The sequence below is a fragment of the Siniperca chuatsi genome, linkage group LG13 (genome assembly GCF_020085105.1).
Source record: "Siniperca chuatsi isolate FFG_IHB_CAS linkage group LG13, ASM2008510v1, whole genome shotgun sequence".
NCBI lineage: Eukaryota > Metazoa > Chordata > Actinopteri > Centrarchiformes > Sinipercidae > Siniperca > Siniperca chuatsi.
This window is the reverse complement of record NC_058054.1, coordinates 5,439,702-5,465,952: the sequence shown is the minus strand read 5'-3', so window position 1 is coordinate 5,465,952 and position 26,251 is coordinate 5,439,702. Positions and strand designations below refer to the sequence as shown.

General features: G+C 40.8%; 1 protein-coding gene across 1 annotated transcript; it reads right to left on the bottom strand.

The window, feature by feature from the left end:
• Nucleotides 1-1,440: 1,440 nt before the first annotated feature.
• Nucleotides 1,441-25,424, bottom strand: LOC122887600 (enhancer of polycomb homolog 1-like). The gene is given in 15 exon segments (XM_044221006.1): nt 1,441-3,094; nt 3,930-4,308; nt 5,442-5,580; nt 5,686-5,807; nt 8,095-8,531; nt 8,963-8,982; nt 8,984-9,112; nt 9,625-9,714; nt 10,658-10,822; nt 11,050-11,197; nt 11,529-11,677; nt 12,778-12,984; nt 13,243-13,388; nt 16,824-16,983; nt 24,967-25,424. Coding segments are annotated over 15 exon segments (2,517 nt in total). The 5' UTR covers nt 25,120-25,424; the 3' UTR covers nt 1,441-3,021.
• Nucleotides 25,425-26,251: the final 827 nt, after the last annotated feature.

The window sequence follows — 26,251 nt, the reverse complement described above, 5'->3', positions numbered from 1 at the left end:
AAAATGTGCATTGCAGAAAAACCTGTCAAAAACACACCGAACCGTTTCATTGATCTCATGACCTACATTCACTACACCTACACACACACAGCTTAATTTATACATGTTGAGTAAGTCTACAAGCTTTAAACACAGAAACGCAAGTCTGTCGTTTTATTTTTCTTAACAGTCAAACGCAGCTTCTTTAGATGTGGGCACAAAATGTACATGACACAGGGCTCTTGCTAATTGATTCACCATGGTAAAGCAAAAAACCAACCAAAAAAAAAACAAAACAAAAAAACCATACGCCCAAAAAACAACGGTCTTTCAAATTTCACCTTTACCTACGCAATCTTTTTGGGAAGGAGCCAACTTTTAAGACTGGGTCTTCTATCTGGAGAGTCATGATCAAGTCATGATCTGTGCAGTGGAGTCAGTGTGCCTATGAACTGGTTTTATTTAACTCTCCAGAGGAGCGACTAAAGATAACCGCTCTGAATGTTACACTGGGTGCCGTGGACTCAGATGTAAACTTTCATTGCACATCATCCTCTTCGCATACAGCGCCTGATTTCTGACTGAGGGCACGTCTCCGTGTCAAACATGACGGCCACATCAGTCGCCCCTTCAGTGTTTGAACATGGTAACTTGCCAGGGGAAAAGAACCAAGTTAATACTCACACGCCTCGAGGCTTTATTGATGTTTTTTGTAAAGATCAACAGTGGGAATGCATTGTATATATTACGTATGTTATTGATTTAATTGAGAAAACTTTAAAATGATTTTTTCCTGATCATATTTTTATTGTGCCAAATGCATCTTGTGAACTCAATCCAATGCTTATATGGCTAAGTCACCAGCAGGTTTATTAAATCATTATTTGATTTAATAAGCATGAAATATCCATGCTAATCAAATCATTTTTCTACACAAGTCACTATGAAAACTTTTCAGTCGCTTCATGTGTCAGTTTTCAAGTTCTAGCACCCATGCACTTCACTTTAAGTGCTGAGTGCATTCCTTAACATGCACTCAAGCAAAAATAGGTACAGATATAGAAGTCTTTATCACGCTCTATCCAAAACTAAAGCAGGCACTGATTCTAAAAAGTGAGAATTTTTCTCCAGAAATTAAACTAACCAGCCACCTCCACCAAGACTTTCAAATGACAGATGTTGGTTTGTAGTGTATTTCTGCTCCCTCGCAACATCCAGCACTCATTCATGTCCTTACCTGAATATAGACACACATGAAACAAATCCCCAAAATAGAGTCTAGGTGTTGTAGGTAGTATACTACAAGCCAAAGGGACTGACAAACTTATTACTCACAGCCAAAGTTTTTAAACAGCATCTGACTGGTGGTTGACATACAGTACTACACCGCATTCAAGATTGTTCACTTCGACACATTAAAGACAAAGACGACAAAAAACGAGACATGCTGGTCAAAACACGTAATGCCCTGGATTTTTATTTCATTTTGTGACAATTCAAGAGGATTCTTAGTCTTTCCTGTGTGTGTGTGTGGTGGAAGGGTCTACAAAAACAAAACAAAAACTCATGAATCAACTGGGCCATTGGAATGGGCATTGGGATTGTGGTACAGACAAAGAAAAACTACAAGTAGCCTTGTTCAGTACCAAACTCTTCACAGAAGAGAGTGATTTTTTTTTTTTTTTTTTTTTTTTTAAAAGGTTTTTTCTTTTTTTTCCCAAATGAAGGCACCCGATAACTTGTGGTTCGTGGCCTTGCAGCCTTCTGGAGAGTTTTTAAAAGTAGAGAAAACTGTTTCCCCCCCCATTAATACATGTTTTCTTCCTTATTATGTAGAAGCTGGAATGATAATAAATGTCAGTTACTGCATTTTTTACTCCCTTAGTTTTTTTTTTTTTTTTTTTTAAGATCAACAAGTAACAAAAGAATGAAGTCTTGTGAGAAAAAGAAAAGTCGAAGATACAAAAATATTTATTTTTAAAAAATGATAAAGGGAGGTGGGGGCTCATCTTTTAGAGAAAACAAATGTAAATAAGGCCATCTGGTACAAACCAGAGACCAAAATCATACAAAAGCAGCATCAATCAATTACAAAACAAATTATATAGTGCTTAGATAAGTCAGAAGCAGCAAAGTCTTCTGGGAAAGAATATCATCCCCATTGTTTTGTTACTTGTCTCAGGAATAATATGTATGGAAGAGCTTTGTGGAAACTGATTAACCCACTGACAAACTGATGCCTACAACAAACAAATTCACACCTGTCTTCTTCTACTGCCCTGCGCCTGAATCTGTATGAATGCCTGTCTCCATAGATTCAACATGACACATGGGAACATCAAGGGAAGAACGCCCAACAAAAATGGACGAGCTCCCGGCCATGTTCACAATATCCAAAAAAATACAGAGTTTTCTAAATCTAGCTAAACACCGACTACAGCACGGGGAACCGGTGAGGGGTACAGTGTTAAAAAAAAAAAAAAAAGATATTTTTTTTTAAAAATAAAACATGATCAGGGGGACAAAAAAAAAAACCCTTTGTAAACACGGCACAATAAATAGATCAAACAGCAGGTTCCGCACCATGCATGTGATGACATACATTTTTCTGTGGTACAACTTTCACACCTCATACTCGCACCAGTTGCAGTTTGTCGTTTTCTCTTTTTAATTTAGATTTTTTTTTTAATATCTCGAGTGCAAAACATCACAAATGAACAATTCTGTATTCAAGTAATGTTATATACAAGAACAGGGGGTGGGGAGGGGGTATTACAAATATGCAGTACTGTACATATAATTGCCATATTAAGAATTTACAGACGATCTCTTATTAACAGTAACAAATAGGGAAATAGGGGGAGAGAAAAAAAATTTGTACGAGACGAGCATTGCAATTAAGTCCCAAAACAGTTACCATGGAAACCCAGCCTTGCCGCGCTCATTCCGCCACCACTTGCTTTCACAACTAACAAACGATGCATAGCACCTAAAAAAAACAACAACAAAGAAGTTACGCTTCCCCGTGCTGCGTACGGGAGGCTACGTAACCTCCATGGCCATTGTGTTCTCTGATAGACTGTTCAGTGCTGGCTTGTCCTGTTCATGGTTCTCCCTGAGGACAAAACAAGACAAGTGATGGTAAGACACACGGCATTTAAAAATTGTTCCAATAATGTACTAATGGCCTTTTTCCACTGCGGGAACTTAAAACCTGTAATCTGGGGCGTCACCTAACTTTTAAGAACCTTGTGAGGGTTTGGTACGAGGTTCTTATGTTTCCGTTGTATTTTACAAACTGGGGCGTTTCGGATATACGTTATTAAAAAGGCAACAGTGGGACCAACGTCTTGACTTACTTATAATAACTTGATTCAAACTCAAAGAGCTAGATGTTATCAAAAACTGGAAGCGTTTCTCTCCAAAATAAAGTGTGAGAGTGCAACGTTGCAAATGTTTTTTTGTAAGACGCGAGATGGACGTGCTCGTGTGGGGTGTCACGATGCAGTGGGCTGTTGTGTGTGCGTGTGTATTTGTATTAACGCCTAACTAAGGACAGGCACTATAAACCAGCTCAGGCTATAAATGTGCTATGTAGCGTTAGTCCATGCTATATAAAAGGTCTTGTTTGTTGGAACCATTCTTTTCAATGTCTGTCTGTGGAGCACGTAAAGAGAATATCTTATTTTATGTAGTACACCTGTGAACACTTAAATGGGTCTGTCAATCAGACTGATTACATCTGCAGTACTAAACAATGCCCCATGTGACTGCAACTACTGTCACAAACTCCAGATATAGTAATTTCTATAGATTTTGGATAGGGGATATTTTCCACGTCACCTGTCATCATTTTGAGAAGAATCTTGGTCCCTGGTCTGCAGAATGGCTGACCTGCTCTTTTTTTCACCCTTTAATGCCCTCCACTGGCTGCATGTTTTTTCTCTCACCTGGGCACGATGTCCAGCGGCGAGGCCGAGGCCGTAGTGACCTTGGGTTTCTGACAGTTGGCGGTGGCAGAGGCTGCATGGGCGAGCTTTAAGGCGGATGTTGACATGGTGGCGCTCAGCGTCCGGGGGGCGTGGACGCGCTTGCCGGTGGGAACACCCAGACGGAGGCTGTTGTTTCCCAGCAGGACCTGAGTGGTGGTGGTGTTCGTGGTAGTGGTGTTGGCAGGGTGGGCGGTGCCGTTGTTGTTACTGGTAGCGGAGGTGGAGCTGCTGGTGGTGCAGGGGTGGAGCGAGGCGGGTGTTGGGGTAGTGGTGGGAGGAGCCGGGGCAGCAGGGGAAGGGGACGCTGTGCTCGAGAGGTGCAAGCCCTTGTAGACACCTGAGGAGTTAAAAGAGGCCGGGCGGTGGTGGGGGAGGGGACGATGGTTGGTGATAGGGGTGGGAGTTGGAATTTGGAGACGGAAGATTTTAATTATCAACTGTTCTTTGGAAACTTGAAGCACGGAATGCAATGTACTATAACTATTCAAGTAGAGAAAAAAAACATTTTAATTTCCGTAGTGTGAATGGTATAATCCTTTATAAAAGGCTTAAAGACTGCCATGTCAAACCAGCTCATCACATATCTTAACTTTAAAACTTTGAGAATGTGCACAATATTAAAATATCTACTGCGAGGCAGAAGGTCATTTATGAGCTGGATTTATTCCTTTTCACCAGAATCACAAAGAAAATAAGTATTAGCACACAATTCTTTCACAATAATTATCTGTCTCTAAGTTTTATCTATAAAAAGGACAGATCCTTGGTGCACCGTTTTCATCTGCAGAATAATCTCAAATGGAGATTCCATTTTGTCACTTTTCTCATTTATCTCCTAAATCCTGCTGCCTGAAATGGCATCGGCTGTTGGATGTTTGTGCTGCAGGTTTTGTTCAGTCTGCTTTGTGCTGTTATCTGCTCTTTCAGTACAGACCATTATGGGTTTTAGGACTGTAATTACTTTACGCTCCTTGTTTGCTTTGTCTGTTTGGTGTCACCGTATTGCAACACTTAGGTGAAGTGCACTTTGAATTTGAATTGCCTTTAGTTTCTATAATTTTGTGGTTGCATTATTTATCTAAAATATTTGAGGAGCAAATAATCAGTAAGTGTTGGCATATCATGACTAATGAAACATTACCAATGTTGATTGTGGTTGTGAATAATCAAGATGATTAATAATCAATTTAATAATCAAGACCAATGACCACCTTATTAAATCAAATGAGGGTAATTACTCTAGCCATTACTGTGATGGCCAATTTCCTCTTTTTACATGTGGAGTTCCCACCGCGCTGATGCGTTATCTTTATGTTGACTAATGATGACAGAGGAGGGTCACACAATGACAAGTCACTTTATTCACAGAAGAAAACATTTTCAGCCGTCTTCACGTCATCAATTGCCTCTTTTTCAAAGCTCAAGTCCACTGACCAAGCCTACCAGCAGTTGTCCGGAGGGTTGTCATACCTGAGGGGGAGAGGACGCCATTGACTCCGCCTCCCAGGGCTAGCTCCTCCTTGGCTTTGAGAGCCAGCAGTTGGTCAGCGATGACTAGGGCCGAGGCGGCGAACTGAGCGCTGGCCTGGTCCAACGTATTCACCAGGCCCTGTCGGGGGAGAGGAGAACTGTTTTAGTCACTGTTGAGTCAGAAAAGAAATCAGACCACATTCAGTTTGCTTCTGACAACCTGAACTGACTGTGGGATACTGACATGTGTGCTGTTTGTAGTGGCGGTGCTGTTGGCTTGCTGTTGCAGCTGGATCTGCTCCAGCTGCTGTTTCTGCATCAGGGCCAGCTGCTCCTGATGCTGCTGGTACTGTTCGGCTGTGAAAGCTGAGAGAGACAAAAGTTTGTTACAAATCTGGAAATAGATTTGTACCATCATATGCACGTTTAAAATGCTGCTTTAACACATGGTTTCTACTAATACCCAAATCCAAGAATAAGATGCATGCAGACAAATTCATCTCTATAAAATATTGCTAGCTGTAAATGCAGAAAGTGCGGTGGGTAGTGTGTGAATAAGAAAAGCCACTTCCTCAGACGTGCTTAGTTTGAATAAACTGAACACAACATAAACTCATGTGTTGACAAGAGATTCTTAATTCCCAGATTACTTTTGGAAACGGAAACAACTTTTCTGCTGAGAAACATGATGACCTAATGATGAAGAGGGTTGAATGATACGCGATGAGCCATTCAGATAGACCAATCACACCCTGTCTGTGTACGTGGCATGAAAGGTGTGTGTGTGAGTGAATGAGTGAGAGAGGATGTGGCCCTTAAATGCGGTACAGCTATTTTTGGCTCTTATTGTTAGACCGCTTGACCACACCTGCTATAGCCTCATGCAATTTGGCAACCCAGTGGCGTCAGCTCCACGTGAAACCCTGGAAAGCTTCAAATATAAATCGCATCACTGACGAAGTTGTTTGAAGCCACTGTTCTCTACCTCTCTCTCGTTCTTTCTAGGGGTATCCCATGACAAGAAAACATGGACAAATATTTGTTTTCAATTTCTTTATGGTGAATGAAATCACATTTAATTATGCAACTAGCACCTTTGTCAGCACTGCCAAATCTTCAAGACTCTGTGGTTCTATGGCTCATTGCCTATTTGTAATCCATACAGTAATGCACAGGCACAACAGCGCTTTAAGATCAACCCACACCCACCCAATACTGCCTTCATTGTTAAGGCAGTTGCCAAGAAAAGACAAACAGGATAACAACAACCAAGTTCTGAGACATTGATGTGGTGAGGCATTTTCTTCAGCTCAGCAGAACCTGAAAGATCAAAGTGTCCTCTTACCATTAGACTAGAGGTGTTACTGAAGAGTGTTCTGACGAATGATATATAGGACTGTTTGAGTATGAGAGTCTGCCAACTAGTGCGTTTACATGCACATTAGTAACCAGGTATGTGACACAATTTTCCATCTTAGGTAAAAAAATTTTTTTTTTTTAATCATACTGGGTATTGAAGAAATCAGATTACTGAGCCGCATGTCAAACACATTTGTTTGACAGTAACCAGGTTAATCCGGTGAATGCATTGAGCTAGATACCTGGTTTCTTGTGTGCATGTTTAAGTTTCCCCATGGTCTTATTTGCATCCCAGTTATTTATCCTGTAACATTGTTTTAAGTCTCTTTACTGGCTTTCTATTGATTATGAAGTCCTATTCCCACATTTCAAGGTATTACGTGGCTTTGTGTCTCAGTGCAATATTGATTTATTCATTCCCTGTGAGCCTTTCAGTTCTGTACTTCACAGGATGCAGGACTCCTCATCACTCTGTTCATCTGAAAGTCACAGCTTGTACTCTGGAACATGCTTCTTGCTTGTTTCATACAATCGGACACTACTTAATCAAAATACGGCACCTATTAATTCAGCACTGCTTACAACCTACCTTTACTGCTGCTCTCTGCAGACTTGACTGTAGTCACTCTGCACAGATGTGTTAGTTATTTGCAAAATCTCTTGTTTGTTATCGGTGTCCTTCAGTTTCTTTATGGTACTTTACAAGCAGATCAGTTTTTCAAGAAGAAATCAATAGGTAGTTTTTCCATGCACATCAACAACTCCTGTAAACTGCTTGCAGCGACATCAAAAAACACCAACCGCCTGACTGCCCTTACAGTAATACCACCAGGGACCTGTGGCATTTAGTTTGTATTCAATGCTCCATGCCTGTGTCCACACACCCTAATAAATCCTCTGTATCTCATGAATTTATTTATCAAACCCAGTTTTAATTGACACCTTGTGGACTGGGTGCGGTAGGAGGGGATGCAACATGAATGCCAAGCAACAGCTGTACCTGATGAACAACAGAAGAAACTTTAACAATGCAGCTGGAGAACAGGAGGGACACTGTTTGTTTGGAGTGTTTTAATTGCAGGAACAAAGACAAGTGGTGCTAGTGGTGTGTGTTTGGGTGAATGCGCGTCCTGTTTTTAATCAAACATTTTCGTAATTAAATAAGTCACTCATCAATTCAAAGCAGAGATGGTGGTCTGCAACCCCAAGCTGTCATGAGTGCTAAGTAATAACACCACCAGTGCAAGACAGAATGCATCCACAATGTGTGTTTGAAAGCAACCAATCCACTTACCAGCAATGGGTGCGGGTGCAGGGACAACCCTCGCCGGGCGTTGAGAGCCATAGGGCTGTCCCCCAGCTGTGGATGCTGAGACTGGGCGCTTCAGGCCTCGACTCAACTTCCTGAATAGCGGGTGGGCATTGTCCAGCTCATGTAGTGGTAGTGTCCGTGGTCTAAAGTGCCTCCATCGGCATGACTTTATATTCAACAGTATCTGACTGAGGTCCGTGGAAGAGGGAGAGGAAGAGGAAAGAGAGGAGTTGAAGGAGGAGGAACTTCTGTCTGAGGTATTTGTTTCTGAGGTACTGGCAAACTTGTCGGTGGCCGGCGAGCGTGAAGTAGTTGTAGGAGGAGGAAGAGGAGAGGGGGGAAGAGGCAGGTCGAGCATTTCCGGATCTAGGCCGTGGAAAACATTGTCATAGTCCGTGTACGCCCTGTCCAGCAACACCCTGCGAGAGAAGAGAAGGAGAGGATCAGGTCTTGTGCTTGGACAGTGGGTCAATACAGATAACTAGCCTCATGGTTTATGTATCAAAGCCTTCTTCTTATAATGCATGATACTATTATTCAATTAATCAAGTAAGTACTTCTAAGTATGTCTTTAAAGAGCAAGAGTAAATGAGAAAAAAAGGCAGCCGTTTCTTCCTTCGGCAAAGAAGTTGTCTGCAGCTAAACTATTAGCCACCATTGCCTGTGAGATTTAAACTCATACGATAGCATGCTACACGTCCAACATAGCATTTTACAAGCCATTAACAAGGTATGCATTTAAAGAGTGAATAGCATGGTTAAGCATGTAACCAAAACAAGAGTGATAATCTGAGGTCAATAGGCACGGCGCCTTTTAAATATACTTACTAACTAAACCCATTTAACTAACCTGCCGCCTCGTCCCACGCGCTCGGCGAGCCATGCCAAGGCAGCGCCGCGGCACGGTGAGCGTCGTGAGACTGTAGCGAAAGCGAGCTTCTGCAAAACCGTCCTCCCAGGGTCCACACCATGGCCAGCTACCCACACGATCCTGATGAGCCTGGAAACAGACAGGATGCTGAACGTCACTCATTGCATTCTTACTGTTGGGGGTACAATATCTCTGATCTCTGCAATCTGTAACTGGGGGCTTTAGTGACTTAGTAAAGTACTCTTAGTCTACTGTGGAGTGGGAACTAAATGACTTGAATATTGAGATAAATTTAAATCCGTCAACTGAATACTCCACTATAAAAGACGGAGTTCTAAAAACCACCAAGATGTATCTCACCTGCTGGACAGAGACCTTCTAGCCAACACTGCTACATTACTTCAGCTATGCTACATTACATTGAAATACAATGGAAAACTTTTCACAGCATGTCATAATACAACAACTCAAGGTGGATAATTGTTCCTGTTCTAACCAGTGCTTGCAAAGAGAATTTAAGCATCTACAGCCTCAGGGCACCACTGCTGGGACATTATGCCCCCTTAAACCCATCACCATATAAAAGTAAAGCTCTGATAATCTTTTTTTATATAAACTGTGTGGATTACCACAGTACTTACAGCGTAGTACTGGCAGCCTGCCTTCCTGCGAAAGGCATAGGCACCATCTGGGTCGTTCTCCTCCTCTGCTTCTGATGAGCCTGAGTGCAGCTGTGGACACAGAGGTTAGAAGGTCAGCCTAAGGTCACTGGAAGAACAGAATTGATAATACTGAAGCCAGAGGGCCTGGTTTAAATACATGTCCCACTCACTTGTCTTATGTGGTTTTACAATTTTGAGTGGCATTGTCAGGACAAAGGGCAGTGTGCAGTGACAAAGGCAGAGCTCATTGCCTCTAAAATAACTAACAGTGGCGGGATGGAAAGGGCTTGGGTAGGCTGCAGTGCAGCAGGGCTGAACGGTGTTTCCAGCATGTGTTGTGCACTTTGTTGCTGTGTATTGAACTTAAGAAGACACTAAATCCCTATCTAAAAAAGGTGTCCAAGGGTGTGTCAGAATATGCAGCCATGGAAATATATTCTGCAAATAGAACCATTTTATTTTTTTTCATATCATCATTGTCATCTGTTTAAGGCAAAATCATATGCTGTTTTTCATAATGCAATATAATTTTCCTGTTCCTAGTTCCACTTTGTTTTTTTAAAATGACCACTAAGTAGAAACCTAAAACCTAACAAAAGAACAACTAACAAAAACACTTGCTTCAGTTTCTCCCGATTTCTGTAAACTGATCTATGTCGGCTTTTAAACTCAGTGACCAAGTGGCAGGGTTTTATTGCCTTGCAGTCGTTCAAGAACTTTACGTGTTCAGCAAGTTCTTTTATCTTGGTAGTCAACAAATTTTAAATCAGGATATAAAAGCTGTTGCCACTTTGTTAAAATCATTTCAGAATCATGTTTACAAGAAATACTGAAAAAGGCAATACACAAAAAAAAATAAGAATAAAAAATGTTACACAGAGAATTCACTTCAACACATCCAGCAAAAACATCTACCAACATTTTGAGAGACGAGCGGTCACGCTTGTTCTGCCTAGTGCGTGCTTGGCTTTGCATGAACGACTGCCTGTGTTTGTATAAGTTGTGCATGTACCTGAGAGAAGGGCTCGTCATCCGAGCTGGGGAAATCGTACTGGTTGAGGTCCTTGGCGTTGAAGACAACAGGACACGGATGGTGCGGGGTGCCCGATGACAGAGGCAACACCTTCTGCTTCTTCTCATACTTCCTCTTCTGACGGGGAACTTCCGTCTTCTCGGGCTAAAAGGGGAAAGAGGAGATCATTTATGAGCACCTTAAAAAGCACATCTTTAGAGACGGACGACTATGGGCAACTTTAATCTTGCACACAGCTCTCTTAAAATATTTCCAATACCATTTCAATATGCCTTATTCTCAAGACTGAAAATGTGACTGATAATGTGACCCCTTTCATTCTGCAGATAAATAACACTTCACACTGGAATGTTGTAAATAGTGAACCTCACCTTGGACTTATGGTCCTTGAGGTCCATGTGGTCCTGGTGTCGGTACTGGTTGGTGAGGGGAACCAGGGGAATGATCTGCGGCCTAACAAGCGCCCGCTCAGCCAACACCTCTGCCATCACCTCACCACCGTAATCTGACATGACGTTTCTGGAAAAGAGAAGGAAAAAAGGATTAGCCAGAAAAAGTCTCAGACTGATCAACTGTCTACAAACCATTTCATTTGGCATGTTTTTCCCTTCAAACTACATCAATTAAAATTTATTTGGCTCAAACGGTTCCAAAAAGCAAAGTACCCTACAAACGGAAAAGGGTAGCTTCAACTGTTCTTTTATCTCAGTTTTAAACTCTGAGCAGTCACCCCACTTTTTCCTTTTTAACGTTGCCCTGCTGTCTCCACCCTGCCAACCTGCTGTCTAACTGCTTTTTGTTTTATTCCTGTATTAAAGCATTGTGTGTCCAGCCCCGGAGGCAGGCTCACCTCTTCTCAAAGATCTCCAGCGTGAGGTGCAGCAGCTCTCTCTTGCTCTTCTCCCTCCTCTTGATCATTTCCAGGATGGTGACGGCTCGGCTGAGATCCCTGCGTAGCTTCAGCATCTTCTCATAGGACGCCTCGTCATTCTTACGGTTCTGAGTGTTGAAGGAAGGAATAGGTATAAGCAATACTTAACAACAAGCAACATATAACACATAAGCTATAATGATTAGATGAACATTTAGAAAGTTGTTTGGATCAAAGCAAAGCAGGTTACTAAGATCAAAGTTAACATCAAAGCTAAATTCTTCATATGACCACATATGCACCCTTTAAATGAGGGTTGAGAGGAAACTACAAATTCATGGCGTCAGCGTTTGTGTTCGGCAGAGATATACCACTAAATAATAAATAATCCACATTTTAAAAGAGCTGCAGTGTTTCTCAGACTATCAGGTCACTTTGGTGGGTTGGGAGGGTGCTTTTACCTGACTTCTCTTAAGTCCATCATGGTACGTTCAAACAGTCACAGACTTGATGTTTTTAATTGTGTATATATTCAAACATCTCCGATCTGGGACTTTAGTCTCTTTCTAAATGAACCATAAGCTAATTAACCATTGCACCTCTATCAATTACCATTTCACAGAGAAGCTCAGCTTGCTTGGCAGACAAATACAGAACAATTTAAAAGCAGATTAAATCTCACTTTGCCCTTATATTCTTTCTGTCGGTACAGACACAGCATTAGTTAAAGCTGTAGTGACTGACTGACACAAAGCAAAGACAAGACACTCTCTAAGTGAAGAAAGATGGTGTTCACTGAACGTGGTTGCAGTGCCTGAAACCATTCTTTTGTCAGCCTGTCAGGGTCCAGGTATCGAGAATCTATTCCGTCTACATCACAGGTTAGGCATGTGCAGTGTTTACAATACGGCGAACTGGATCAAGCTAATCTGGCCAAGCTTCACAAAAGACAGTGACACAGTGAAATGTAATCACAGTGTGAACATTTTTTCATGCAAGGAGGAAGCCCGTCTAACATGACAAAACATTTCCTGCAACAAGGTATGAGAATGCACTGTGTCCCCAGTCGCAGTCACATTTCCACTGATGTATGTCCAACTACACAATAATTAGACAGACGGAGGATATTTATATTTGTAATCATTTTACCTTTGAACAGAAAAAAAAAATCCAACAACCAACCAACGGATCTGGTATAAACTTCCATGAGCGTGTAAAGACTACTGACCTTCCTGGTTTGCATCTTCTCGGTGCGCCGTCGGAAGGCCACATAGGGGTCACTGGTGCTGGAGCCGTCCCGTTTCTCCTGCTTGACGGTGGGGATGAGAGAGTTGGCCTTGCTGTTTTTCCTCTTGCGGCTCCAGTAGTCAAAGACCTCCTTAATGAGCTCATCGTCCTCCTTCAGCAGCAGTTTGGCCTCTGGAAGGCTTACCAGCTGAGAAATACAGACAGGAGTTACATTTTGATAAATAAGATGCATTTACACAGTGGTGAGGGTGACAAATCTGGTATGACGGGCTTTTATGCTGAGGCTGTCTTACCATTAAACGATTTCAAATTTGTGTTACCAATTATTTAATGTAGGTATCAGCGTTTTTCAGAAGCTAGATGTGCATTAGTCTGTAAGGTATTTCATTGGGCTCTCTTTACAGCTGGCTGTATTTGGGGGCAGATGGAGACAAACAGTGCCGACCTGCTGTCCACTGCCTTTCTCCAGCCGGTCAATCATCTCCTCAAACTGCAGGAAGCTGATCTCCATCTTCTTCTTCAGCTTGTTGACAAACGCATCGTCTTCCGAGTCCAGGTCGTAGTCGGGCTGCTCTGTGTCCAAGCTGAAAGCTGCAGGGAGGTCGAGAAAAGGAAACAGACTTTAGAGACAGATGAGTCTAAGGGCAAATAAAACAAAAATTAAGGTTGTAGAAGTTAAGTTGTGCATGATGGGGAAGATAATCTGCTTAAAGATATTAAAAAAAGTAACTTCACCTGGTCAGCGGATTTCTTGAAATTTAATTCTTTAGTCTGTGTGGCTTGTCTTAAAATTCAATTCTAAACTCACTTGTTTCTAAATATTGTTAGGCTTCATGTCCTAATTTTCCCTCTTTTGTAATCCCCATATTCAGATAAGCATTTGGTGCAACTGCCCTCATGTTTTGAACTTTAAAGTTGAACATTGCTGTGTTTAGTTTATCTGTTTATCCATAGTGACGTAGAATGAGTGGGTTGGAAAAGAAAGATCAGTGATACTGGCATGCGGGGAAAGGTACATTTTTGGCCAGGAATGAAGATAAAATTGTGGGGGGCATTCACATTTTGGAATTTATTCGACACAGAACTTCCAAGTGATCTGGTGGACATGACCTTTTTACTCTGACACAGCTAACTGAGCGGCAGAAGTAAAAATTCAGCTTAATTGGTCTGGTAATGCCTCAAGGCACTGCATGCAGCATTACGGAACGCTATCTAGCCAGTTTCCAGCTAAGTTCACTTAACCTCACTGCTGAACAATCACTTGCAGAAATGCAGATTTTCTATGAACCTAAGTTTTAGTTATTGTTGGAGATGCAGCATATAACACCAAAACTCACTTTTAGCCATTGAATTACAGAAGGACAAGAATGTATACCTTCTGTGCGCAGGCCTCGGTGGCTAATGAATCCCATAAAACTCACAATCCACTTTCACCATTTTACAAGCCAGTTAGTACAAAGATATACAAGAAGGCAGAGTCATTCAGTATACATTCAGTGTCAGTTTGTGTGTTCTGCTAAGTCACATAGCCAATGTGCAAGAGATGTATACAGTACATCCTCTACTCGGTAACAAAGAAAAAGCAATGTCACCACCTACACAGTAGTCCATATTTAGAATTCATCATTTAAGTATCTTAATGGCAAGGTTTTCCGCTCTGCTACATACCTATGATCAGACATATGTAAAGAAAATTTGTCCAACACTACAAAATAAAAACAGGGATAAAATTACAACATTCACTGCTAGACTGGTGACATATATTGACCGAACAGTTCAGCTACTACACACAATAAAAACACATAGACAAACTTTGAATATATGCATTTCAAATAGCTTTCTGTGCTGTCCAAACTAAACACTGTTGCTCCCTTTACTTGTCTGCTTTAAAAAAAAAAAACAAAAACTAGAATTGGACCTGTCTGCAGACACACATCCATAACCAAGAAAAACCGCTCTGACCAAAACAAAGCAGCAGCTCAAGTGAATAAGTAACAGCTGAGAGAAACTGGGGATTCAGAAACAGTTTTACTACATTGCTGAAAAATGATGTGAACTAATGCAATTAAACAGGGGAGGAAAGGAGAGGTTTGTGTTCAGAGCAACATAACCAGTCTTATTGTATAAGACTATGTAAAAACAACAGTGACTAATGATGTGCAACAAAGAATATGACCAAGACACAAAGCAAACTGAGTACTGCAGTATCCCAAGCCAAACAGCCAAAACTGAGCCATCAAATGCCTAAATTCATATATATTTTATCTTCTGCAGAAAGGAGATGCATCAGGTTTATATTAAAACTACACAGGACTAATGGCCCACAGTTAAGTGGAATAAATAAGTGCTTTAAGAGTACAGCCCACCCAGCACCTGTTGGATCCTAAGGTCAGGGACACACCAGATGATTATCAGGCTTAATTTCTCCAGATTTGCCCTTCCAGACAACTGAAACATAAAAAAGGACTGACTGGACAGTATAGAATATCTGGCTGTTTTGTTGTGTGGAGTTTGGTACATTCAGTCACATCCAACCCAGTAAATCACAGACCGACCCGACACTGTATCAGACAATTTAATGGAGTCTGCATTTATGTTTATATGAAAGCTAAATAATGCACAGTTGATATTTCTGCAGGTCAAAAATACAATCAGTATAATTTTTGTTGAAGCATAAAATGTGACTATCTGCCCTTTCCTAATTATCTAGTGTGAGCATATTTCTGACTCAAGAAACAGAAAAATATAAAAAGCTATCCACTCACTTTGGTTTTACTTTTAAGTCTTTTGTCTCAAGCCTCAGTGACCAGTGAGACAGTTATGTCAAACATTTCCTTTCTGGTTCTCAACATTTTCAAAAAAAACAAAAAACAAAAACAAAACCTCACAGCCAGCTGTCCTTTTGTGTTTTAATTCAGCAGTGTCTCGCAGCAAGAACACTGCCACATCTGCCAAAATCAAATTAACCAGGCATCCATCATGCACAGCTACTGTACAAACAATGTACAGACCAAAGTATTTGCTAACCTCAGTCCAGATTTAATTAAAGCAAATTGCTTTCATATTGAGCTGCCATCAAGGCAACCGGGTATGACAGATTGTTACAGACGAGATTAAACAGCAGAATCTGGCAATTATATAAGATTTTGACTCTTGATTTACAGATTTAGATTTTCAGCTATATCAACAGACAAATAAATTTAAGATAATTTGGTACAAATGGTTAACATTTCAGAACTGGAAATGACCAATACTGTATTTTCTACATGTTTCAGACTGTCTAGACCTCCGAGGAAACCCTAAAATTAGTCCGACAGCAATGTGACAAGGAAAAACATTTGTCATTTTAGCTTTCAACTGATAACAGTGTCTCTGTTTAGGGTACAGCAAATTGCTCACTGAAACCACTTGTGACACAAACATGGTTACTGAACCGAGCAATCTAGCAAACTCATTTACTTTGACAAACATGTGACAACTCAGTAAAAGCTCATGAAACACATCTGATGCCATTAAATAGATGAATAGCTGTCAGAAACAAAAGCCCCCCTTTACTACCAATGGCCTCATGAATCACTGAATGGATTTGCCATTTTATAAGCCTTTACACAGCCAACTTATTAAACTTCCCAGTCGAAAAAAAAAAAATCTTGATTGACTGTTTCACTTTTAGCCACATGGGTTTAAATGCCATTTCAGGTCACCTTTTCTTTCGGATATGAGAGTTATGTGGGAAAAGTCTTAATACTTTACAGCTTTATAGTCAAAAAGTTAATCTAATGAAATAAGCGGTCTAAAGTGATGTTCACAAATAAAAGCCTCAAAAGTACACTAATGTGGAATATTCTACTAATTGCCACTTATAATTTTGATAAACAGCCCTCAAGTGTCATTTAATGCATTCAAAATAATTGAGGGAAACACTATTCCAACCTAATGGAATAATTGAGGTCCCTAATCTGCTACATCAAACTAATTTTCTCAGCTTTCTGCATCACATATTTGCCATTAGAGAAGCCCACTTACGCTGTATGTGAATTAGCTGCTTTGGCATCTTGTAGTCTCCAGGGTAGAGGGATTCGTAGTAGGTGATGTTGCTCTCTGCCTCGGGGACCGGGATGACCATGTTGTCCCGCTTCTCGCCATATACCTGCTGTGCCGAGATGGCCCGCTGGAGATGGTGTTCCTACAGAGACAAAGATTGAGATGAGACGCCTGGACCACTAGAGGATGGATGTGCTCTTACTAGAGATATACAACCTGTGTGGCTAAAAACCATAGAAACAAAATGACTTACGAAGCTAGCATACTGGATTAAAGAAAGTTGGTGCCACACAGCTTAAAGACTTTTAAAAACAATTTTAAAACTAAATCTGGAACCAATATGAAGGCAATAAATAATAAATAACCATTTATAGAAAACGGTTATACAGTCGGATTTGTTAAAAAAATACTCTGCTCTCGAAGGAGGTTATTGTACATATAGCCTATCTGTATCAGTGTATGTGTCAGCCAATAAGTAACGAGAAACTGCAGTACAGAAATGCCAAAGTAAGTTTGAGGTCTTTTAGAAACAGTGTCACCATGACATAGTTTGTCGACCAAAGAGCACTAACTGCGTAGTTTGTCTCTTGGTCAAAAAAAAAATAAATAAATAATAATAAAATAAAAACAGAAGTAAAAACAAATCTAAAAAAGGGGATCAAAGTTGTTTACGTTGTGTTTGTTAAAAAAAAAAATCCCTACCTGTCGATTATTATCTACATTTTTTTAAACTCCCAAATATCAGCCTCAAAAATCCAGTTTGTAATATGCTGCAGATCTGCATAGATATGATTGGATGTCACTAGTCAGTCTACCAGAAAAACTGGCAGCCATCATCAGGAACTCTTCTCTATTTCAATTGTAATACAGTGAAAGCAAACACCAGGTCCTTTTAAAATCAAAAGCCGAATCTTCACATAGGGCACTGCAACAAACTAAACAATCCAAGAAAATGTTCAAACAGATCACAAACTTAAGACCAAATTGTGAAGCAATCAACTGTGACGAAACAAAACATTGCCCAACTGAAAAATATTGAGCCTGGTAAACTTTGTTATGCTGGTGGGGGGGGGACACAATGACTCATGTAGATACCAGCCAAATGTACACCCAACGTGCAAACTGAGTTGCAGGAGGAAACTCACGATTATTCAGTTACACATTGGGCAACATTTGGCATCAACACAATATGATAATCTATGAGAAACACCCTGTATAGCAACAACAATCAGGACTGTCGGGTGAAACAGAACCATATTAAAAACATTTCATGCTAAATCTACACTGCAGGACAGAGCTCTGAACACTGAATCTTTCAGTTTTTGTGTTTAAATCTAAATACATGCATTTATAAAGCTCATAAGAGATTTAACGAATGGGCCTAGAATGATGTGTAGAAGCTCGACAGAGACAAACCTGAACTTGCCATCCAATCACTATCATCTCAAGAGCACAAATAGAGGAAAACTTGACACTATTTTTGTCCAACACTGTCACTTGGCCTTATCTACTGGCCACAAGTGTGATGAGAGCCTGCCGCTGCCAAGCCTGCTGAGGGGTAATGTGCCGGAAGGAAGGCAGACAGGCTGGACGGCTGACTAACTGGTTTGCTGGCGGGCTGCTTGTCTGAACCGTCCCAGTCAGTCATAGTAGTAGAGCCTTTGGCCCAGAGCTGGGCAGTGAGCCACTGGCAGGCAGTCTGTCAACAAGGCAGCGTGGCCTCGCACAGCAGCTCTCTGGAGAGAAGGTGTGTGTTTATTGTTTTCCCTGCGGCTGTCAGAGACACAAGGGTTGGTGGTGGTGCTGGTGTGTGTTTGTGTGTGTGTGTGTGGTATCTGTGCCTAGGGAAGATAGACAGAGTAAGTGAATGAGTGAGTCAAAAAGTGTGTGCGTGCACACTTGAATGAATAAGTGTGACACCGTGAGCACAACTGGTCTGTTACGGTTGCATTTTTCCAGCCATGAAAAACAACCGACTTTGCCTACTGCCAAAACAACCACTGTAAGTCAGTCATGGGACAGCCACTGTTGTGTAATGCTAATGTAGTATATATTCCAGTTTGTATATGCAAGTATTGAAGAGCTTGATTCAGATTCTGCTTCATGCAGTCGACATTCTCAGAGGGACCTGAGTCTGATTTTGCACTTGATGAGGTTTGCCATATTCCCTTGGTTGACACCTAATGCTGTTCCTGCAGTAAACTCAATTCTGCAACAAACATTTATAAAAAAAATAAAATAAAAATAAAAAGGGACAGTTCACCCCAAAAATCAAAAATACATATTATTCCTCTTACCTGTAGTGCTATTTCCCCCCCCCCAATCTAGAGTGTTTTGGTGTCAGTTGCCGAGTTTTGGAGATATCAGCTGTAGAGATGTCTGCATTTGTTTTTTTTGTTTTTTTATATAATGGGACTATATGGAACTTGGCAGTGCTAAAAAAGTACATTTGAAAAACTCAAACAGCAATGTCTCTTTCCAAAAACCATGACCCCAGTGTTTCCCCACAGGATTTTGTGAGGGGAAGAACATTTTGTACATTTTCAAGTTAAATAGATTTCTAAAAGAACTTTGTGCTCTAGTAAGCAATTTTGTCATAAAGACATTATGCAGGGTTTTCCCTGGATTTCTGGAGGGCTTAGGTGCTTAGTTTTTACTCAAATCAGATTTTCTGACAACCTATGCATTTTACATAATTTCAGACTATAATCATTATAATATTATTTTTTTTTTTTATATAAACGCACCGGTTGTAGTTTTACTTTTTTCCCCCTACTAATGTCTGTGTGTAATGTGAAACAAATATGCTCACTGATGATTTGTCATTTTTGTGAGTGATCTCATAGATGAGTGTGCGCCATACAAATGATCACACAACAAGATTGGTTAAACAAGTCTTATAGTAAAGGGACTTGAACTGTGATTTGCTCATCTTCCCAAAGTCAGGGTGAAGCCACTAACCAGCTGTCGGGTGTGTATCGTTAGGACTGTATCTTTATCTTATCGGCCCGGTTCTTTATCAATACTCTTACCGGTTCTTTTTCATTACTAAATAATTATGTGTTTTTTCTTTACATGAAGGAACTATTTTCTTTCTACTGATAGTTCCTACATAAAACTGCTCACAAGGTCTGTGGATTATCTTGAGTAACCAGGTCATGATTTCTGGCAAGAGACATTGCTGTTGAGTTTTCCAAAATGTTTTTTTTTTTTTTTTTGCCGCTTTGAGCACCACAATCCGAGTGCCATTTAGTCCCATTACATTCGAGAGAAGGCTCTCTACAGCCGATATCTCCAAAAACACAGCAACTACTCACACCAAAAAAATTCTAGATGGATAAATATCACTACAGGTAATGGGAAAAATATGTATTTTTGCTTTTGGGGTGAACTGTCCCTTTAAGTCACTGCTTCTTATTCACAGGTAATGTGAACATAACGTATATAGTGGTTATACTGCAAGCCCTACTGGCTGTGTCATATGCAAGCATCTGTCCAACATAGTTACTTCAAGTTACTTCTATAATGACTGCTAGCAGTGTTTCATATAGGCTGAGGATTCATTTGTAGTAGTCGCAGGGCTGCATCCACTGCAACAGTACACTAAATTCACAAGTAGGGTTGGGTAATATATTAAATTACACATACTGATAAAGATTTTATGCATATCAAATTCTGTGGAATTTCCATTGACAAACAATATATAGATAAAACACCCACATGGGAATGTCAGTTTTGGGCTAATCCAGTGAAATAAACCCCTGAAAGATCAAGGTGCTTCATTACATTGATGCCAAAAATCCTTAAAAACACAATTGGAATTGAACACGAAGATACCTCTGTATAAATGATATGACAAATTCTCCGATGGTCACAAATTTCAGTCGGCTACATATAAACCCTACAAACCAACCCTATTCACAAGCTGGATGGTTTTAATCTTTCCATATTGCCCCGTATAGAAGGTTTTTCAGAACCTACTTTAACAGAACAGCACTATAGTAGCACTGTGACCTGAGAGGAGTCTTAACATTATCATTATTTAACGGCAACTTAACAATAAACAGCTGTTTGGTGGTGTGGTAGTGCATGGGATTCGACTGAGCAGCCCCATTATATCAATATGGAATTTTCTACTTTTAACATTTATATAAGCTGGTTTTATAAGTCATTATTTCAGCTTAGTCATTAATGTGTTTTTTCGTATAATACACTGCATTTAGACAAGAAAAACAGCTTTTCCATCTACTAGCCAAGACTGTAAAATGTGGACAAATCACCATGACAATCAAATTACTTTGAGCAATTTTTAGCTAGGAGCATAATGTACCCTATCCAACTTGAAAAAAAAAAAAAAAAAAAACACATTAAATGCTCAAGGTAAACGCTCATTACATACAACACCATGGTTATACACACACACACAATTTTCAAATGAGCTTCCACAGTTTGCAAAAAGTCTCTTTTTTGAAAGGTTTTAAATCAGCATTTATTTTTACTGATTGATTTAGACAACAGTGTATCACAATTACTAATGCACAATATGAAAACAATATTGGATTATTACTCATTTTGCTGCTGGCAAAATTGATTGGTCGTCACTAGTCATTACACAGTCAAAAAATTAAATTAAAAATGGCAAAAAACCATATAATGTGTGACCTTCAGTATACCATCATGTTGTTTGTAGTCATCTTAACATTTTCAGTCTACTAAATAAAATCTATTTTATTGTGTCCCAGAGTACTGTGTTCATCAACACCATTTGGACTTTTGGGCCGATTTCCTACCGTCTGTTAAACCCGAGGCAAGTGATTGTATTTTACATTTACAGCGCCATGTGCTCTGGTGATCTGTTCTGAGGATACCCCCTTAGCTGGTGAAGTTGCTGTGGACAAGCCTTTCGGTTTTATTCTTCCTTAAGGCGTCTGCATACAGAACTCAAAACTCTTACACATTTAACCTATCCGTTGCATTTGCTGTGACGCCCTCTGTGCACGAACGCTTGCATAACCTTCACGTTCCTATCCGATTCCCACTGAATAATTCCCCCGCAAATGCCTAAAGCTCGACATCAACTTCCTCAGGCCCCTCCACAATACGGGGAAAAACTCATAAAATCAAACGGCCTTGAGCAAAAACACGTTGGCTGCCAAAGCTAATCAAGCAATGTGTTTGTTTACTTTCCCAGCCATGGCTATTTGCCTGAGAATACACAGACTTAGATTGAGGTGAACAGTCAGAATACAGAGCACTAGCTGGTGCCTCACACATGCACAATTTTTCTCTTGGTCTCGCTTTCTCACACGTACAGACAGGAGTCCAGAAATAGCCTTCTAAAATGACCACATCGATCACTGTCAAGTCTGCTGAGGCAGCCAGAGCCTCCGCCACCTACACCAGTCTCGCCTCTGACAGCTACTGTCCCAGACACTGTAAATGCCACTTAACATGATGGACAGCAGCAGGGGATGGTTGGGTAGGGCTGTCGAGGGATGCATAGCTTCAGTACAAAGCAGTTTTATGCACTGTGTGTGAGAGGATGATTTTTTAAACACCAAGCGTAAGTGGAGTGGGAAATTAACAGCAGCGATCGGACTGCGCTTTTGGCTGTGGCTGTTAAGTTCCAACTCTGCCCGGCTGTTTGTAAAGTAAGCGACCATGAATTTAGAAACTTTCCATTCCTCAAAGCAATATGGCTGGTAAAATAAGATAGAAGCAGTCTCTACCACTGTGTGTGTGTGTGTGTGAGTACAAGAACTGTGTCTGGCAAAGACGCAAACACAACAGATGCTTGTGGGTTCCCACCAGGGCCGCAGACACTGACTGCACGTTCACCCAAACGTAAACACAAGACAAAGTGTTTGGCCCAAAACAAACAAGCTGCACGTGCTGAGGGATTTTCAGCGATGACAGCGCTTCAGTCAAGCCACGCTACATACACACCGCCTGTAAATTACAAAACCACATGCTTGACTGAGCAATGATTTTTGAAAGGCAAGTCCAGCAGCAACAGAGACAGCAAGCGTGTGGTCTTGTGCTCACTAAATTGTTCAAACGAGCAATGCTAAACGTAGCATACAGAAAGGCCTACACCTAAAACGTTGCTCTGTGGTCTAAGCTCAACAGCTCACTGTAGAGTCAGTAAGTACAGGGACAACACTCAATGTTCAGTGGTTTGCACGGTGAATGTGTGGGTAGTGTGGTTGGGGTGGTGGAAAGCTCAGTGGTTCAAGCATTTCTCCAGACATGCCAGAAACTATTCCCTGCGTAGATCAATGACTGAAGAATCAGGGATGCAACCCAGTGGAGGCCCAGAAAACTAAACACACATGTACTTAAGAGTACAATAAAAACACCACTGTACCTTAAGTGCTGCTGATGGAGTCATATAAAAGAGCATGAGCTACAGTATATATCAACAATGATTCAAAGCGTGTTAACACCTGATGTAGAAATTCACAACAGACAGCTCCAAACAGAGCGGTTGGCATGCAGCAAGCCATGGCCTACCTATTATGATAATATGACGGTTACATAACCAGGCTCTCCAGCTGAGCAGAGCACAGACTTTGAAGTGACAGCGACCCCCCTCCTCCTCCTGCCCTGAACTCCTGAGCGCCACGTGCCGCTGGTCTGCCAGCCTGCTGTGCCATCTGACACACTGAACCCCTGACACCGAGCATCCACAAGAACAGGGAGGCAGACTGACTGCAGCATACTTCCAGCGAATTATAAAAAAATACCTTATATTTAAAACATCAGTCAAGACCGCTGGGTCAGCTACAAAACAATACTCTTTGAGAAGCTGATATCTTGCTTGGGGGGGGACGCAGAATAAGGGCTGTTGGCTAATAAATGACAAGAATGGAAGCACAATTCCCACAACGCCCCACATCCTACAGATAACCACAACACCTCTGTGGGAGGCAGCACAACCAAGAGCATATAGCAGACTTTGTTTATCTCCCTGCCTCAGTGGCTAGTGGGCATCCCTGAACCTCACTTGAAAATATCACTCTCTTGCCACCTAAATTGTCCAAATACCTTAAGGGTTCCACCAAAGGATAGCCAATTATCTGCCTAAATAGCTTGTAGAGCTTTTCAAATTATTAATTTCAAAATGTGCAAGCACCGGAGAGATTAGGTTTGTGGATGGGATTTAATGTTCTTATCTGGAAAAATCAAATGTCAACACTGGGAAACACGAGATGGATTACAGCGACAACAGCTATCCTTAAAAACCACCATGCCACCCGAAAGAGGATAGTATATTAGGAGAAATCTCTCCAGGTTAGACTGAAATTAAATATACATCTCTGACAGTTACACAAGCAGGATAAACCCAGTGCATTTACTGCTCAAACTATGGTTTTAGTTGTTGCAATAAATGAATGCCAACAGCTGCATTATATATACACACACACACACACACACAGTGAAGGATCACAACCCACAGCCTCCATATAAATATTATTTATATATTAACATTAAGGGTTGTATCAGACAATTTCATGACATGTGCCAATAGCCAACTGTACCCAACCGTGAGAACACGCACTAAAGCAAAAGCTGTCTTGAAATTAATTATGTCAGCACAAACAATGACATTAGCAAAACACACACACACACACACACTATATCCTGTTCAAGATGGCCCAGACTGAGTTTTTCCTCAATGCATGACAGCAGTGTTGACATTTCTGCCTGGTAGTAACACAGCTGCCAAATATAATCTGAAATCACTAGCACCCCCTTGCCCTGGTCCTTTGCAATTACGCCAACACAAGGCCCCATCCTGACAGACAAGACAAAATGTCGGAACTGCTGAAGTCACATGACTCCTTTGTACTCAGAAAATCACCTCACGCATAAATAAACCGGCCAAACCGGGCAATTTTATTATATAATGAAACAATACATCCCGGCTTTCCCCAAACATTCGTCCAAGTCCCACATATATGCCATTTGCAACAGAAATCCGTCGTGTTTCTCCTGAGAAAATTGGCGGCCATTTTGTGAAAGCTTGCGCAGAAAAAAAAGAAAGAGGGACGCCTGTGATCATTTAAAAATAAAAAATAAACCAAAGCATATATTTTCACATTTTCGTACGGTTAAAGCATACCGATTCCTCTTCTTTCTCCATCCCCGTAGGCATCTGCGGCACGGCCCGGTTAATGGATGCATATTCGTGTAGGTCGGGTAAATCCTCACAACGGAAGACGGGTAGTGGCTTGGAAGCGTCCAGCGCCCGTGCCCGAAACGACAATTTACTCATTTTTCACAATTCGAGATGCAATATAAATCTATCGGATCTCCTAATATTCACAACGGTACCGAGTAGAGCTTTCATGGATGTTTCTGTGCGGTTATTCTCTATTCTAACGTTCGAAGGGTTGTAGCTTGTATTTAGGGCGTCGCCAACGGAGCCGGGGGAAGGCCCGGATCTTGGTCGCTCTCTCTCGGACTGTTTTTTTCCGACGCTCCGCTCCCTATCGTTGGTTCAGTGCGCCATGGACAACATGGCGGACATTTAAAACTCTTTTGCTCTGTTTCGCTCGGAGCGGTCCAACCCCCAGTTCGCGGACCGACCATTCCCACACGATTCCGAGCGCTTGCGCGTTGCGGGGGTGGGGGGAAGGGGGCATTTCTTGCAAACTAACTCCTCTCCACACATACACATAAATTATTGAAATAAACATTATGCATGACCGAGAGATAGATAGATAGATATTTTTTTAATGAAACATCTAAATAAAATACAAAATAAATACATAAATAAAAATATAGACAACTTATATTCAATTACTAGATGAAAATTAACAACCTAAGCCAAAATAGATAAATCAATTTATAAATGAAGAAAACTGGTTCCCATGTGTATAACGAAAAAGAAAGTAATGATCAATGCTGCAAATTTTGTGACATTAATTAAGGCATTACTTAATATTTGGTGTTGCCATTTTAGTAGTTTTGACTGTGCAGTCCATATTTTAATATTAAATATAGATCATATCCACGTTTGTTAAATTTCAGCTTATCTGTCCAAGTTTATTCTGTTGTATAACTTTTCCCTTTTAGTCATGCATTGATATTATAAAGGATTTGTTAAAATGCATGTTGCCTGGTTTAATAAAAAACAGGCTACCCTTAGGAAATACAGTACAACTACCCTAAAATCCTAGCAGTAAAAAAAAAAAAAAAAAAAAAAAATGGTAGCTGGTTTTATGCTTTGGTGCAAAACTGGAGGAACAAAATCCTTAACTGGGGTAAGAGTTACAAATTCCACATTATCCACTACAGGCCAACGCCTAAAATACCATAGAAATCACCGTTCCTGCTAACTGACCTGAAAGAACTATTCAGATCCACTGAAGCTTATCTATCACTGGTAGGCATATAACAACCCA